This window comes from Mya arenaria, chromosome 8 (assembly GCF_026914265.1).
Source record: "Mya arenaria isolate MELC-2E11 chromosome 8, ASM2691426v1".
NCBI classification, from domain to species: domain Eukaryota; kingdom Metazoa; phylum Mollusca; class Bivalvia; order Myida; family Myidae; genus Mya; species Mya arenaria.
The window spans coordinates 29,637,054-29,653,452 of NC_069129.1; the positions used below are offsets into that span (position 1 = coordinate 29,637,054).

At 32.2% G+C, this 16,399-nt stretch overlaps 1 protein-coding gene across 1 annotated transcript; it reads right to left on the bottom strand.

Moving 5' to 3' along the window:
• Nucleotides 1–1,844: 1,844 nt before the first annotated feature.
• Nucleotides 1,845–11,237, bottom strand: LOC128242505 (uncharacterized). Its single transcript, XM_052959674.1, has 6 exons — nucleotides 11,159–11,237; nucleotides 6,465–6,565; nucleotides 4,284–4,396; nucleotides 3,850–3,953; nucleotides 3,013–3,184; nucleotides 1,845–2,663 (listed from the first exon to the last, which is right to left on the bottom strand). The coding sequence occupies exons 1-6, from the start codon at nucleotides 11,174–11,176 to the stop codon at nucleotides 2,464–2,466; spliced, it is 708 nt and encodes a 235-aa protein (XP_052815634.1). The 5' UTR covers nucleotides 11,177–11,237; the 3' UTR covers nucleotides 1,845–2,463.
• Nucleotides 11,238–16,399: the final 5,162 nt, after the last annotated feature.

Sequence of the window (16,399 nt, forward strand, 5' to 3'; positions counted from 1 at the left end):
ACACATAATATATAGAAATATGAATTGTCCATGACGCTGTATTGGCCGTTATATAGAGAACAGTTTCTTTTTTCCATCATTTGTACATATTGTTTTAATCTTTTGTTTTGATTCTCAAGTTCTAATACAAACATATTTCAATAGTATATCATTTGCTTATATAAAAAAACATTGTATAAAAAAGAAAGTTGTTTCTCGTGAAAATATATTTAAAAAACAATAAATTGTTTCATCGTAATTTATTGAATATAAATAAATTAATATACAACACATTTCGACCTCAAAAATCGTAGCATTATATTATAAAAGTGTTGCACCACACGTTTGTACAACGTAACAAATCGACCCTCTTTGATAAGTTACAACGTGGGCGGTTCTACCAAATTCCCAAATCGTATCGAGTAGTTTTCTAAGTTATGTTCATCTGAAGGGAATTGAGATGCCGTTTACTGTAAAAATAGCATGGGCGAATTGTATTTTCCTCTGATAAGAACGTCATGTTATAACGTCCGGACTAAAACAGTCTGAATCGACATTTTATGAGAGTTTGAAGTCATGTCAAAATTAGCAGCTCCGCAATAGCATAGCATTCGCAGTTGTGACTGGTGTTGAACTATAAATGGCACACCAAATACCTTAGATTGTGGGTAATTAGTGAGCTTTGCTTGATGCACGTATGACGTAAGCTGAGGTTAAGAGAGAAAGGAAGTACAGCTTGTGTGGGTCAAGTATCTCATTTTATAAGCATTAATCGAGTTTTTTGAACTGTGAGTAAATACTCAAATAAAATATCGTAAAACGTGGCAAATTTCCATCGAACCAGAAGTAATGGAGTTTTTTGGCCCAAGTTGCAGGATCTTAACTCGCTCCGACCACTTGAACGGTTAGGGCGACCTTACACAGAGCATTTCGTTGTATTTTGATAGAAATCTATTTTCCACATAAGAAGCAGCTATTGCATTGTAATATGGTAAATTCAATATCTTGCTATGGTCATATTGTTTGTTAAGTGAATGAGTAGATTACATCAAATTGAAATTGCTTGTTGTTTCAAATGACTATATAAATAAATAAAGTGCGTTCGATATCATGAACAAAGGTTCGAAATTAAATTTCCTTTCACAAATCAAGATTGCATCTAGGAGACAAATTTGTCATTCGAAATCAAAGAAAGAATAATAGAGGAGACCAATATCAACACTCAATCGTATATTGACAAATCACAAAATGCCATGGATTTGCATTTAGATGAGAAAATCACAATGAGGGTTCAAAGGAGATGTAAGCATCTCAAATTGTTTTGCCGCGAATGTCGTTATTCGGGGATACACACAACACAAAGTGCAATGTAATGTAGTCAGAACTTTATTTGGTGAATTTAATGGCAGTGTTGATGGTATTTGTAAGATTCAGCAATGGCTTCACTCGTGTAAATCACACTTCTGAAAATGTCATCAATTTGCAAAATTGATATACATCTTCAAGAAGAAAGAACTATCAGTAATGCTGCTTGTGACATACATATTGGCTATTATAATTAAAGTTTCTAAACATTTAACATAAAGTATTCATGCTTTTTACATAAATATAGGTTTCATATAATTTTCATTCCAATGTCTTAAATTAACTTTACATTATGCTGACCAAGCCGTATATTTTACATTAAATACTATACTAGTAACTTGTATGTGTTGAATTGGGCCTTTCTGTAAAATCAGTTTAGACATCATATCAAATATATTATAAATGTTTAATCAACCTCAAAAGTAGCATTGACCTTAGAAATGCTACACAACTGGCAACGACTGTATGTGTTTAGACTTAGGAAACTATGATGTCATATATTCTGGTTATGTTATAGCTGCCATAAAACACCTACATCAATGACGGAAAACTCAAAACGTAGTTAACACGTACACATTCACCTACATATAGTATTTAGCAGCTATATTCGAAACATTGGTGACAGACTTGTTTCATCAAACACATAAGAATAATTACATTGCACTCATTATGAGTCTCAAATATTCTTCTGTATACCGCAAGTAAACGTCTGTGACGTTAGGATATGAAAGACATTTGGAGTACATTGAGTGAAGACATTATTTAATGATACGATAAATGATATGATAATATTATGAAAAGATATGTACAACGTAATCACAACCATTTGTTTGTTTGTGTACAACCTTAAATCATCCTTTCTCTCTTTCTCGACGAGTTCTAGAAACATTTTTTTATCTATGTCTTATTAAAAAGCAGCATCATCTACAAGGATCAATGCATCAATTAATGCGTAATTAGATATCTGGGATGTTGTTTGTCTCTCGTTAAGGATCTGTATTGTTAAGTATCGGCTATTAGACTTGATGCAGTAGATTCCAGTTCAATAATTTACTTTATAGGTAGAAATATGTAACTGACCCCTTAGCGCTATTGTTAACAGCCTATATTAAGATAAATCTACTGGCATGTGAACATTAACCGCCTTAACATTTCCTCCAAAGATTTCAGTATTACTTTTCTTCCACACACGTTTTCATTCATACAGATATTTAAGTAAGATATTCCGGAGCACGTGTTAGTTCTGTTGCTGATTATTTTCAAATATGTTTGAAACGAACACTTTGAAAGCTGTTCAATGCAGCAGGAATCCCCTTGTCCTGAAATAAAGGAAATGATAAAGCATCTAAACATATGGATACTTATGTAATATATATGTATATCATTTTCTAATATGTATACTAAAACGATTCCTTATATTTATGATAGTCAACATACAAAAATAGTAACTGCCAAAACGGAGAAATTTAGCAAATAATTGAATATGATTCAAATACAGTTTTAGTAAACCAATGCTTAGCATTAAAGTGGCTACTTAATTAAGACATTAAGCAAACCACTAAATAACATTCAGACAGTAGCTTAATACAAAACTTAAGCAAACCATAGAAAGAAAAACAATTCAGAATGTCCGCAGTACTAAAAGCTACACTATTTCGATTGGCCTACGTTTAGAAATCAAATGTCTAGCACGAGATACATCTACAACAGGAGTCGTGTTTCCATGGCAACGATATTCGTCTCGAAGCTTGATGTGTAATTTCTGGAAAGCTGTAACACCCATTACGAATTCTCTCCTTCCAACATTTCTGAGACTGCAAATTACACACCGACCAAATGTCTGAAACGATACATCAAGTTTAAATGTCGCCAACAATTTCATGATACTTTAAAGATATTTGTCTATACAGCAGATTAACAAAAAAACTTAATGTGGAACTCATAGACTTCACTAATGATGTCGGTATTTCACATTCAGATATTAATTTGAAATGCTTTCTTAAGTTATGATGATGTACCTGGCTTCGATTAAACTTCAAATTTCGTGGGGTTAAGAGTGAGATCAAGACTTCATTAAACGGTTAACCTCCCAATTGACTACTTTTTACTGGCGGGTCACAGGCGACAACCCTAACATTATTTGATAACCGTTTTTCAATACTCATATAATATGATTGTGATGCATGTTGTGTGGAGTTGTGGGCCTCTCGTAGCGTGTTTTCGAGTCTTATGTGACTTTACATTCTAACATAACCATAGCTAAATGTTTATACGCTGAGTATGTCCTTTTCCTTCCAATTATATTATCAATCTCTCCTTGCGTATTAAAGAGACATTGGTTATTGTGCCATTTAATTAAATCATAGTTAAAATGGATGCTGGGGACATTCACGTGGTTTCCAGGTTACTATTTTGTTGGTCAAGGTATTTCAATGGCAATTTAGTTATATAATACTTATATACATCATTAAAACTTAAATGATAAAGATGTATACACCACTTTACCTCAACATCATTACATATATCTGTGTCATTTGCAATAGCTTGGCGTAGCAGCCTCGCCGAGCACTGAAGGGATGTAGACAGGTCGCATCCGTCTCTATCTGTAGCTGGAATAAGCAACAAGAAGCATTCCAGATTATGTACATAATCAGGATTTTTATTAACTATTTCACTTTGGAATTTATTGTCAATGCTGGATCTTCTTTTCATGCAGAATAGTTTTCAAAACGACCCGTTTTGTAACACTCAAAAAAGAGCATCGGAATATGAGTTTTTACGATGTTCTGACAATTACTTGCCTCTCAAAGAATATCACTAAATTCGGTTGACATCATATGTTATGACGGAATCAGATACCGAAGTACGAAAAATAGTAAATAAATAACGATAACACAATTGTGTTTATACTGTAACATGAAATATAAGAAAGACCAAACCTTGATTGGATATCTCCTTAATCGTATAGTTGTGGATAAATTTTGGCAGCTCATATGGAGAATGGAGCTGAGAATACAGTGATTGATGTGGTTTTGGTGAAGTCGGCGAGGGACTGTAATGTCAAGGTCATCAGCACAAAATGTATAAATAAGGTTTATAAATCGTAATTAGTTTAAATAAGGCACATTTGAGGCCCTCTTATCAATGATCAAATCGTAAGATCAGTTGTATGATTCCTTTAGTTTTGGTTGTATTTGGTTATGTTTGAACAATATATTTTCAAGGCTTTCATGATATAAGTTGAAAAATAGTTTTTTTTTTAATTTTTGACACTTGTTTATATTTAAATTGATCGTACTCTATTTTGTCGTTCCCACAAAAAATTGATAAAAATCGGTGTTTGGCATCATGTCTACGTATTGGAAATATTTGACAAAATATGGCCACATCCAGACATTACGAACATTAGTTAATCAAATAAAAAATAATCGAAACGAAATAGATTATCTCAGTATACTAAGACTTGGCCAAGCCCCAACTTAAATACACAACGATTACGCTACACATACACCACACAAGAGACACAATGCTACTAGACATGAAGCATTACACAACCATTAAAATATTACCATAAGTAAATGTTGGTTCAACCGCTTATGCACTGGTTGTGAAAACTAAACAATAACTCACTTGTGCTTGCCCATTGCCACTAAACAGGTTTTATGTTGAAACATTGCCAACTTTGGAGCTTATCAGGGTAACGACGGTCTCTATCGATTTCTCCTCTCAGTGCAATAGTAGCGTTAAGATACGCTAGTTTAGCATTTATTTATCTACTGGACGCAGTGTAAGATTAAGGCAGATAAGAAATACAGAATTTATGAGGGTCATAAAGTTGACCCGTCGTTTCATAATAAGTTGCGATAGAAAATTTCAGTTTTGGACGATTTTAGTTTTAGCCATAATTAGGTAGAACTGTTCTATAGGGGAAACGTTAGTTGATAAAGTACTGAAATATCAAATCATCTCTGATAAACTTACTTCTTTTACATATTACTTTCCGTGTCTTTTTGTTGAAGTCTATAATTGTTCGTTTATCAAGACATTAAATTGGGGCCATTTCCACACCTTTATTCTAACAGTTTGGTATTTTTTCTAATAGCATTGTAACACAAAATTGGGTGTGAAATTTCGGAAAGGACCAGCTAAAATGAAATATTAACTGCAGTTGCTATCATTTAGTACCGGTCGTTAACAACACAAGTTAAAATGTCATTAATGTTGTATTGACAATAAGACAGGCTTACCTTTTTATTCCATAACAAGACGTTGATATAATGGCATTTCGACACGATATGCAAACCTAGTGCACTCGTAATTAAAAAAATGCTAACAAAGTTCCATGTAACACATTGCTTGCCTAATTAAAATAATTGTACTTACGCTAAATTTATAAAAATGTTTGGTTGTATATCAAAATGGTAGACCAAAATGTTTACCATTAAGAATTAGAACTTAAGCATTACACATGTTGAATCGATGTAGATATCTAAATAATTATCTTTAAATACCCTTATTTATCATGTTTCATAGCCCATATGTATTTCCAAAAATGCCAATGAAACTTGAAACATTAATATTTTCTAAGAAAAGTGTTACGTTTTAACGGTCTGTAATAGTGTTGAGGTTAAAAATGGGAATAATTTTTGCTAAATATATTACTTTTTTTTACAAGAACAATATATGACATTTCTTAACTACTTATGTAAATAAATAATCGAGTATCATATATAATTTCACTTATATAATAATGATAAAAGGAAAAAATCCGAAATGGTTATGGAATCATTTTATTGCTTTAAATGACAAACTTCGATGCACATGTCATTCCCAGTGTCATAACCTTGAAGATGGATTATTTCTATCCGCTACTCCAAAGTTGGCAATGCTTTTTGCTACTGAGCATGTTTCTGTAACTTTTTGCATATATATTAAGCTGGTTATTAGCGCACAATATCCCACAACATATTAATATTGAATCCTAAACAAGGAATACCTAGGTTTTCAGACAGAAGAAGTTTGTTTTTAATTGTTGTTGTATTGTTTCAAAAAACGCATTAGAAAATACTGTTCTAGGTCTTGGCGTGCATTTGATTTTCATAATAAAATAATGATATTACCGAGAGTCGTCATCATCCTTGTGAGGGGTTTGGTTAGCTGGTCTTAGTCCAATCAGAGCGCTGACGCCCAGCCAATGAATGGCGAGCACAAACCAGGCTACCTAAATCATAAGATAGGATGTTTTATTTAACTTTATTTTCACCAGTTTACAAATATGTTCAGTAGAATATAACACGTATGAGGTACAAACAAATGATTGGTACGTTGGATTATGGAGATGTAAATAAAACTTCTGGCGGAGAGATTTACCGCCGTACATTTTAAAATATGCATTATTATGTCGAAATATTTGACCAATAACTCATCAAAGTAAAAAAGATGTAAACAAAAATACTGGTCACGATTTAATACGCCATTTATTGTTAAAAAGACTACTCATATAATATGTAAACCGCTGTGTAAAGTTGAAATATTTAATATCTTATTGGCAAATGGTTTATTCCTGAATAATTGGAAATTAATACATACTATACCAATTTATATAATTTTAATTAGAGACAAATCTATATTCAAACTGCTATCATTATTTGATTGTTTAAAGCTATGGGATAAATGTATTAAATCAGATTTATAAGCATAAAGTTAAATACGAACTTATATTTAGAAATCAATTTGTATTTCTTTTAAATACAGTTACAGAACGCTTTATACACATACATCGTCAAATTTCTATTCATAACAGCTTTCTGAGAGGTCATCAACTCAATAAACTTAAACATATTTCGTCTTTTAAAGTAATATGGTTTGATATGCATTTTAAATGGATTTTTATAATCAAATTACGACAATTCGGAATTACAGAAACGCGGTAAGAAAATAACTTAATCACCTAAGGTAAAACGTTAGTGTAATCGATACACTCATCGTTACACTCATCCTAGGGTGCGAGGTACGTATCCCGCTCTTTTTTCTAAAGATCGTAAATATTTGATAAATGTTGCGAGTTCATTCGTTAGAAACGATTGACGTATTTATTTTTAATTTTTAATTTATTTTGTTTGCTGTTGCATTCATATGAATTAATCTACCTTAAACAAAAAATCAAAAATCCTCCATTGGCATTGAACAACAAACAATTGAAAACATCAATCACATTCTTTTTTATTTTAAAAGCTCCGTACAGTATATTTCCGTATCGGGACGCTCACGCACTCAAAAAAATCCTTATTTATTCGTATTATTGGATTTACCGAAATTCGTGAAAAAGTTCCGAACGAATATCGGGATCGACAGACGCTCTGAAATTGAGTGACATAAATCCTCTTTAATAACAATGATCCATTTTTGTTTATTTTCAAACAAAATGTTGTAATAATCTGATAGCAACGCCTTTATTAAAAATAACAAAACATTTTGGAATATTGATGGTATACTTATTGTTTTGTACAGCTCGGTAAGTATTTGGACCAGTTGCTCGTCCAATATGGATTTCCTAGCTGTGTACTGTATTGTACAGAACAATGTTAAATAACCTTTAACTATTATTAAAATGAACATTCACAAGATGAACTAAGCAACATCTACAATGTTTTATTGTTGCTTCCTTTCGAAGCTAATTTTGAATTCTTTTATATGAAATAAACTGGAATTGACCTACAAATGAAGACGTTGAATGGGTTGTCCCTTCTACGACCTCTAAGCTAAATAACAAACACTAAATCAACCATTTCCTTTTCCAGATTACTGTTTTTATTGTTTTCAGCCATCAACCTTGTGGGGCTTAATTAAAGTTTCCTAGAGACCTCCCTCTTTAATTGGCTTTGCGTCCATAATAAATCACGCAAAATCAATGACGAAAAACAGAATTGACGCTGTGAATAATGAATTTAATGACGCTTGTAATCAAGTTTCTAAATATTGACTGGAATTGAGTGGAGATTTCAAGACAAGGTCTGTGGGGTCTCCGCGTTTTACGTGGCTTCTTCCACATCACAAATGACTTTTGATCCAATTAGATATTCAATGATAAGCAACATGAATGGCATTCCAAATTACTGGTTTTTAGTTAAAGGATTTGTTTTTTGATCATACAATAAGTATATAAGTATATGTAATTTTCCATCCGATATTTGTTTGTCTAATGAAATAATGGATACCTGTACCTATAGTTGCTCTAGAGGTTTTAGTCCATCGGCTGCAATGAGGTATCCACTTGCTTTGTGAATAGAAAAAATGAAAAAGCGAAAGTAGGTGGAGTTTAAATTCCAAGTTATATTTTTTTACGAATACGGATATTCACTATTCTACTGAATAACGTAGTCACAAGCAAACCACTTCATAAAACTGGTTTACTGGTTATAAAGAAGTATTGCATTACTTGCATTGTTTCATAACCTGTTCTAAGCAACCTAAGAAGATTTTATGGACATATGAGCAACTCTTGATACAATACAATCTTTCTTGTGTAAGTACAACGAATATTTGCACGCGGTTATTAAACCAATATAAGAAAGCCTAATGGTGCGCAGAGGTCTTTTGAACTGTTGGTGAATAGCAACCGGGGGCAAGAAATGTAAATGTAATTACCGATTGATAACGCGATGTTAAAGCAGAAATGAACAGGAGTGAATGTACAGACTCAGACAATTAATTGCATTCCGCGAAAAACTTTGGAGCGTTATGCAAGGAAGCAAGTTATTTGTTTAAGACTTAAACATTTTATTCAGTATTGGAAACCACATGTTCTGTATTGGTATGCTTTAAATATGAAAAAAGATTTAAAAAAAACTAAAACAAATAACTTTAATAAATTAAATCGTATTACAACAAAAGGGTTTCGTTTTTTATAGTTTGAATGATACCATTTATTAAAAATGTGTTAAAAACCTCAACAGAAATAATTAACTCAGATACCTCGTGTTGTTTATTGAAACATAAGTTAAAGTATTTTGTTTTCTTTAAGAAGAGATATTCTTTTTTCAGATATGATTTTTTTACAATCTCTGTATATGAATGTGTATATATAGGGGTAGATTATACGGCTCGCTACGAATGTGAATCTTGGCGAGCTTCAACGAAACGCTTTCTTGCGTTAATAACGGGATGGCCTCGGGAGGGTCGTGTTTCTGTATCAGCGAGAGTAGTTGATCCTGCCTGTATGTAAAAAAAGATGGTTAGGGCTATTGAAGATTGTTGGTGTTTTGTCTGCATAAAAATTGTACACACCAAACGCATTTCCTTCTGGGTCATCGGGTGTTTGTCCCATATGTTAGGAACAGTTTTCCGTATCTCGGCTAAATTCTCTACGGTGCATATATTGTCTGTCTCTCATTTAATGACAGATATTCCGGCATACTGCGATCTATGCGGAGTGAAATACCTCCCCATCTAAAATAGATCTGTGCAAACATTCTCATAGTGATCAACTATAATTTAGAAAATATACTTTTTATTAAAAAAAATAATGAAATTATTATTTCGTTGAAAAATAACCTTGCTTCGTTTCTTTCTTGTAATATCAAGATTTATATCGCTCGTGATCACATACAATTATATTTTCACGAGTGCCGCGAATATTGCGGTCTGTGATCACCTAGTGAAGTAAATTTTATCATACACTGTATTCAAAAAATATTTTGAGTTTACATGTAATTGATTTTGATAGTTTTGTAACTTTAAGTAAGATGTGAAACCTTTACTTACTTTGTTCATTGTTAACATTGTTGACATAATTATTTTTTAATTAAGTTTTGACTTTGCATATATTTTTTACACATTTCCTGTTTTTTAATGCGGAATTTCTTTAAACATTTAATCAGTTCATAAGTAATTATTATTGTTTTAATTCATTGATATCCATCAAAATATGAATGAAATAGCCTGAGTTTTATGCATTCAGTGGTTCCTCATATTCCGAGCCGGATATAGTTGTTGAACCAAAACGTGTTTAGAAGGCTTTAGGGCGACTTGGTTCCAAGGTGCCCTTTCTTCTACAGAATATTTATTTCTTTATCACTAATTGGCAAAAATGCGTGTGGTTGTTTCTCATTCCCTTGATTAAAAGAGGATTCTTGGTTTGCTTTAAGTGCATTTCTTGTCAGGGTGAAGAAATTAGTTTTAGCTTCTTGCATTATTTTCAAACGATGTTTGTGTGTTTTTCAACTTTCTGTCAATGCTATTTGTTAGGTTTCTAATGGATGAATGCTCACATTTTACACCTTCATTTTTTATCAATTGAGAGAACAATGTTTTGCTAGTCATGGGTCAAGGTCTTCATGGGATATTCATGGGGGTTTCCTGTCTCATTTTTAGTTTTGCTTATGTGTATATTTTAATATACGTTAAATCATTTTAACTATAATAAATTTGCAGAGCAAGAAACAAAACGTTTTAAAATTGGTTGAGGAACAGTTTGCTTTGAAATTGGATTGAATTCTATAACATCATTGTGCCTTTATGTTTACATAAATACAAGGCATTCATTTGTTGGTTGAGAAAGCAACATTACTAAACACTTGGTATTGAATTAATTTTATTTTGTTTATTATTTTAAGATTTATTCATTTATTCAGTTTGATTAAGACCGTGTCGATGATCGTGTCTTTTACATATAAAGTTTTATTATAATACCACAAAGTGTAATGTTTATTTCGTAATTGTATCTCATAAACATACATAAATTAAATTAAATATAACCTACTGAAAATTCAAATACAAAGTTCAGTAGCACAAAACAACACCGATATTGACTTACAAGTAGTGACTTATCCATTTTCTAAATACCTTCTCATTGATAAAGCCGATGAAATATAAAACGGTAACATTGAGCCTTCCTATTCCATCGGAGTAGTATCAGCAATAATCTGAGACAAGAATTGAAATCACTGAATAGGTGGGCACATTGGTATATTGGATTTTTCTCTAAGGGAGGCTGGCATTGGCGATGTTATTTAACTACGGGCATTTATCAACTGCTTTTGACTGTTGTCTATTATTCAGTATTTACACGATTAACTTAATAAAAAGAAAGGTGTTTGGCGCTAACTTTACGAAAAAGCTTAAGCATAATAGGTTTATGTATCTTACTTCAATTAGCCAAATGACGTAGCAATTAAATATGATTCTATTAACAAAAACATAGTATTTAAAGAAGTCCTTTATTAGAATCACTTTGATGGGACTCGGTCATGTTTTTGTACAGAAATTAGTAGGGTGTCGAAATTGAAGAATCATTTACAATATTTATTATACAATTAAGAAATATTTTGGTTTAAGTTGGGTGCTCACCCACGTCGGTTATTCAAGATTGTTTTTTTAACAAAACGATGCCATCATCACTATTTTTACTTTTGCATAATACATTGATAACATTACGTAATTATGTCAATTATAAAGTGGCCTTACAAAAACATGAGCAAGACCTGTAAAAAGGATAACTATTTTTTTTAAAAATAACAAAAAGTCAGCATAGCTTAATCTTGTTTTACACGATTCGATAAATTGCTGACTGTCTCTCTATTTGACATAAACGACGTCGAAATACTCATATCCTTATGGCTTTTTTTCACTGGGACAATTGTAGTTAAGTTTATCTGAATAAGCATTTCAGAAAGGGTTGTGGTATTAACACTTTCGAAATTAACATATACGGCACAATTTAAACCGACAATATTTAAATTAATAGGAAAAAGCTAGGTTAACATACTCGATAAATTGACTGTAAAGACAAATTATTTACAGTATTAATTTAAATGAGTCACAAAAAAAAAAGAGTCATACCTATTGCAAACTCGATGAGCTGTAAACGCGTGCAAGAATTTTGCAATATCTAATGTATATGTCAAATATGTATGAATATCGCGTGAATTTATAATGTAATCTTTCTAAACGAAAACGTTGCATCATTATTGATGACAGCTATTTACAAGTATAAGGCATTCTGTTTCTTTTCAACAAACCAACTCTTGTCTGACAAACACACTTACATTATTCTACAATAGTAACCGGTGTGAGGGCCAGGCAATATCCCCGGCTTGGACGCCGCACAAAGAGTGAAATACTTGAACAGTTATCATCGAGTTTCTATTTTTTCAACGAGCAGTTCCAATTCAGCCGAAATAGCTGTTTGATTATCATGATGAATAAAGTTGGTGCTTCTGTAGCATTCCTGCCCAGAATTTATACCATTGGCGCATAAGTCGAGGGTAATATATACCACCCAAACAACCTTCAGGACGTGTCCAAATATAATGTGCAGTGTTGGCATTCGAAGTTGTGATACGACAGTCATACTAGTCGCATAAGCCGGTCGATATCTGTAGTTGTTCAAATAATAGCTAATGGAAGTTGTTGTTACTCTGGAAAACCTCACTTAGTTAAGTATGTCAACCCGAACGAGGTATTTGAAAAAGTAGTAGGAAGCCATTGTTGTCGCTACTGTCGTGGTACCGTTTGCCACACATTTAGTATGTTTATGATTCTGATAAACGGAACTGAAACGATCGGACATGTGCTTTGTTTTAAACTACTTCGGGTATTACATTTCTGCAAGCGCAGGATATGGCGTTGCTTGTTTGTTACGTTCGGCTAATCTTAAGCGCATGTAAAACATCTTTTTAAACTTAAAAAAAACGAATAATAAAAAATACTCTGACATTCGTCGTTATACAGAACACAATTTTGTTTTTAACTTGTTAAAAAATAAATTTGTTCGCTCGCTACAAGATCGCTTACAAACACATTTTCTGAACTCGTTGAATAACAAAATTGTACATTATATGAATACTCGTGACAAGACTTTAATGGGGTTTTATTGTATACATTTTTCTATCGCTTGAGTGTCGTTTCAGTAATAAAGCACTTATGATTTGAGTATTGTTAATTGGTTCCATCACAGTACTGAAGATATTTTTTTTTCTACACAACAGTGTTTCTGATCAAAACGTTTGATCTGTTAAATGAACGTTCTTCATGAAAATGTTTGCTTGCAGCGTAATGATAGATGAGTGTTCAATCCTTGTAAAACACACCTAGTTTTTATATAGTATATATGCACCGTGTTGTTTGTGGAGTTGTGTTCTGTTGTTCCATGTTTCTTGTTTGTGATTTTTTGTTTTTGTGTTTTATGTCTTATGCAAATACCCTGTACCATTAAACGGGGTTTATGTTAAATGTTTGGCTATTGAGCTTTTTTCTGTAGTTGTTTATATAAATAATCAGACCAATCAAATCAGGCAAATCAAGCTTTATCAAACTGTTTATTCTATATTCTCGAGAGATTTGTTACGATCCAATCTCAATGCATGATGTTAACTTATATAGCTGATATTAACCAACACGGCCATTTCGAACTTTTCACATTTATTGTTTTCCACTTCTTATATTTGGAATATTTTTACTGCCTTTTGCATCGGGGAAATCTATAGCAAAAACAGGCCTGTGTTAACAAACAACCAGGTTTTTGCATTATCTATTCAGCGAAATTTATTACCATAATATACAAAAGAGCTGTCCGCTAGATTATTCCGAGATGATGTATCATTTTAGAAACCTTATGTCATTCATGTTTGACTGCTGCAACATCCATTATATAAGTAAACAGTGAATGAAAATGGAAAACAAAGGTATAACTACCGAGTTTTCATCGGGAAACATTTATTTATTTATGAACAGTGCTTCTATTGTCTGGTGCTTAAGGATATTTAGTATTCAGACAATAATGAGATATCAAGATGTTTTCCATATGTTTTCTGATTGTCTTTACATATCGATATCATTTACATCAGATATTACACATACATCAAAATAGCTTTATCAATAAAAGATTGAATTACCACCCTGGAATGGAAAGTGAAACACGAGTTCACATTGGGGAGAGGGGTTGAGGGTCCCTGTTCAAGCGGACATTACCACACAATTATTCAAGCTTTAATTAACAATTTCAAAATTAAAAAAATAAGCATAAGTGTTGAATAATCTTGTTTCTATTTTTGTATTATACGTCAAAAGGAAAAGTATCATTATCATTAAGATCTTTATCAATTAGAAGTCCATTTATACATAACTAGTCACTTCAAGAAAGTCATGTTTTCCGAGGCGCAACCAACAACTGCCTTATTATATGACAAGGGTAGTTTAATATCTTTACTCATTCAGAAATTCTCAAGATCAAATTAAAATCAATATGTTTTATGATAAGGCTATTTATGATAAAACTAAATGAACCAATAAATGTGTTCGTTAAATGAAATCATTCCTGAAATAACGTCATTTTTTACTAATAATTAGTTAATTTGAGTTGTCGACCTTGTATTATTATGCGTAGTATATGTCTATTAATCATGAGATTCTGATCCATTGAACAATATATACAAACTATTGACACACCTTTTTATTGACATAATTAACTAGATTTTGATTAATTGACAATGCAAGCATTTAGACGAGACAGTTAATTGAGTCAGGTTTTGTAAACAAGATTTAATTTGTCTGTACTTGTAATTTTTCGCGAAGGAAGAACTCTCTAAAAATGTGAATAATTATAGATTCCGGTTTTGAAAACAAGCTTTAATGTGTCTGTAAATGTGATTTTTCGAAAAGGAAGGATTCTCTGAAAATTTAATTAATTTATAGATGTCTGTGAATGTATTTTTTCGCGAAGGAAGCATTCTCTAAAAACAATAAAAAAGGCATGATCTTTGATAGAATGGATTGAATAGGAAATATTGCTTGTGGTGGCATTTAATCAAAGACATTGATTTATCAAAGGGGTCATTCTACCAACGATCTAGCATAAAATGACATGCATTATTGCAGTTTTGGAATATCAGTAAATCTCGAAAGGCCTAAATATACTAAAGTCGAACATCTTCGATTTGATAGAACATTTTGAGAATGAAAATAAATGCCAAGAAAAGTATCCAAAACGTAAGACTGCAACAAAAAACAGCCGACATGCTAATAACAATCCAACCTTTCAAAACCAACCAGAATTATTCCCTGATCATGCATCTAGTTGACGCAATGTGTGTTCAAGCTTGCCAAAATATCTCTACACAGTACACCGATCCACTGATTAACACTACAGTCATTTGAAGGGAATGTACTCCGTCTGTCCCTATTAACTGTACATAGTGCTGAACAGTGGACCGGAGTACTGTATTGAGATATGTAGGATACATTCGGAAACTTGAACACATTTCGTCAACTCAGAGAGATGACGTGGCATAGTAGTCCGGCTGTTACTAAAGAGATGGCGGATATGACACGTTTCCTCGTTTTGTCTCTAAACGAGCGTGTAGACCCGGCTGTTATTTTAAGGGATATACGTTCTCGTTTTGCAGCTAAAAATCCTCACTTGTACTGGTACAGACTCCGTGGTAATTTACAAAGGAGACGTTCTCTTTGCGTCTTTTCAACTTGCAATATCCACATCATGACCTTAAAGTTGATACCAGTAAAGATGAGTCGACTGTTGTAAGAACGATGTACTACTTAACGTATGACATTACATCGTTTGTGCCAGCTTATCAACAGACAACTCTTATCTTCCACATATATTCCATAATGTCATATAAGTGTGCCGTATAACGGAAAATTGATAGAAAATGAAATTTCTTGTGGTTTTATTTCTGTTTTTTGCGTGTGGTAAGTCAATTTAACTTATTTCATTTCATTTATTAAATTTACTTATGTTCTATTTAGATCCTGAAGTATTAAAAGAATAAAGATATCAAGGGATATCTTTTAAAGGAAATCGTGTTTCCTTCATTGAAATATGCCATATGGTATATAGATATAAATACAAATAACTTTGCTTTTAAGTCAGAGAGTGTTTTTATTTAAAAGCAAAATGCTGCATGTTTACTATTTGATTTATTTCAATATATATTATGTTTAAATCATTTAAGTCTCATTTACGATAAATAGCATGATATCGCAAAATGATATTTAGTATAAGTTTTCCTGTCTTTGATAGGGATCTATCAGTGAGTTA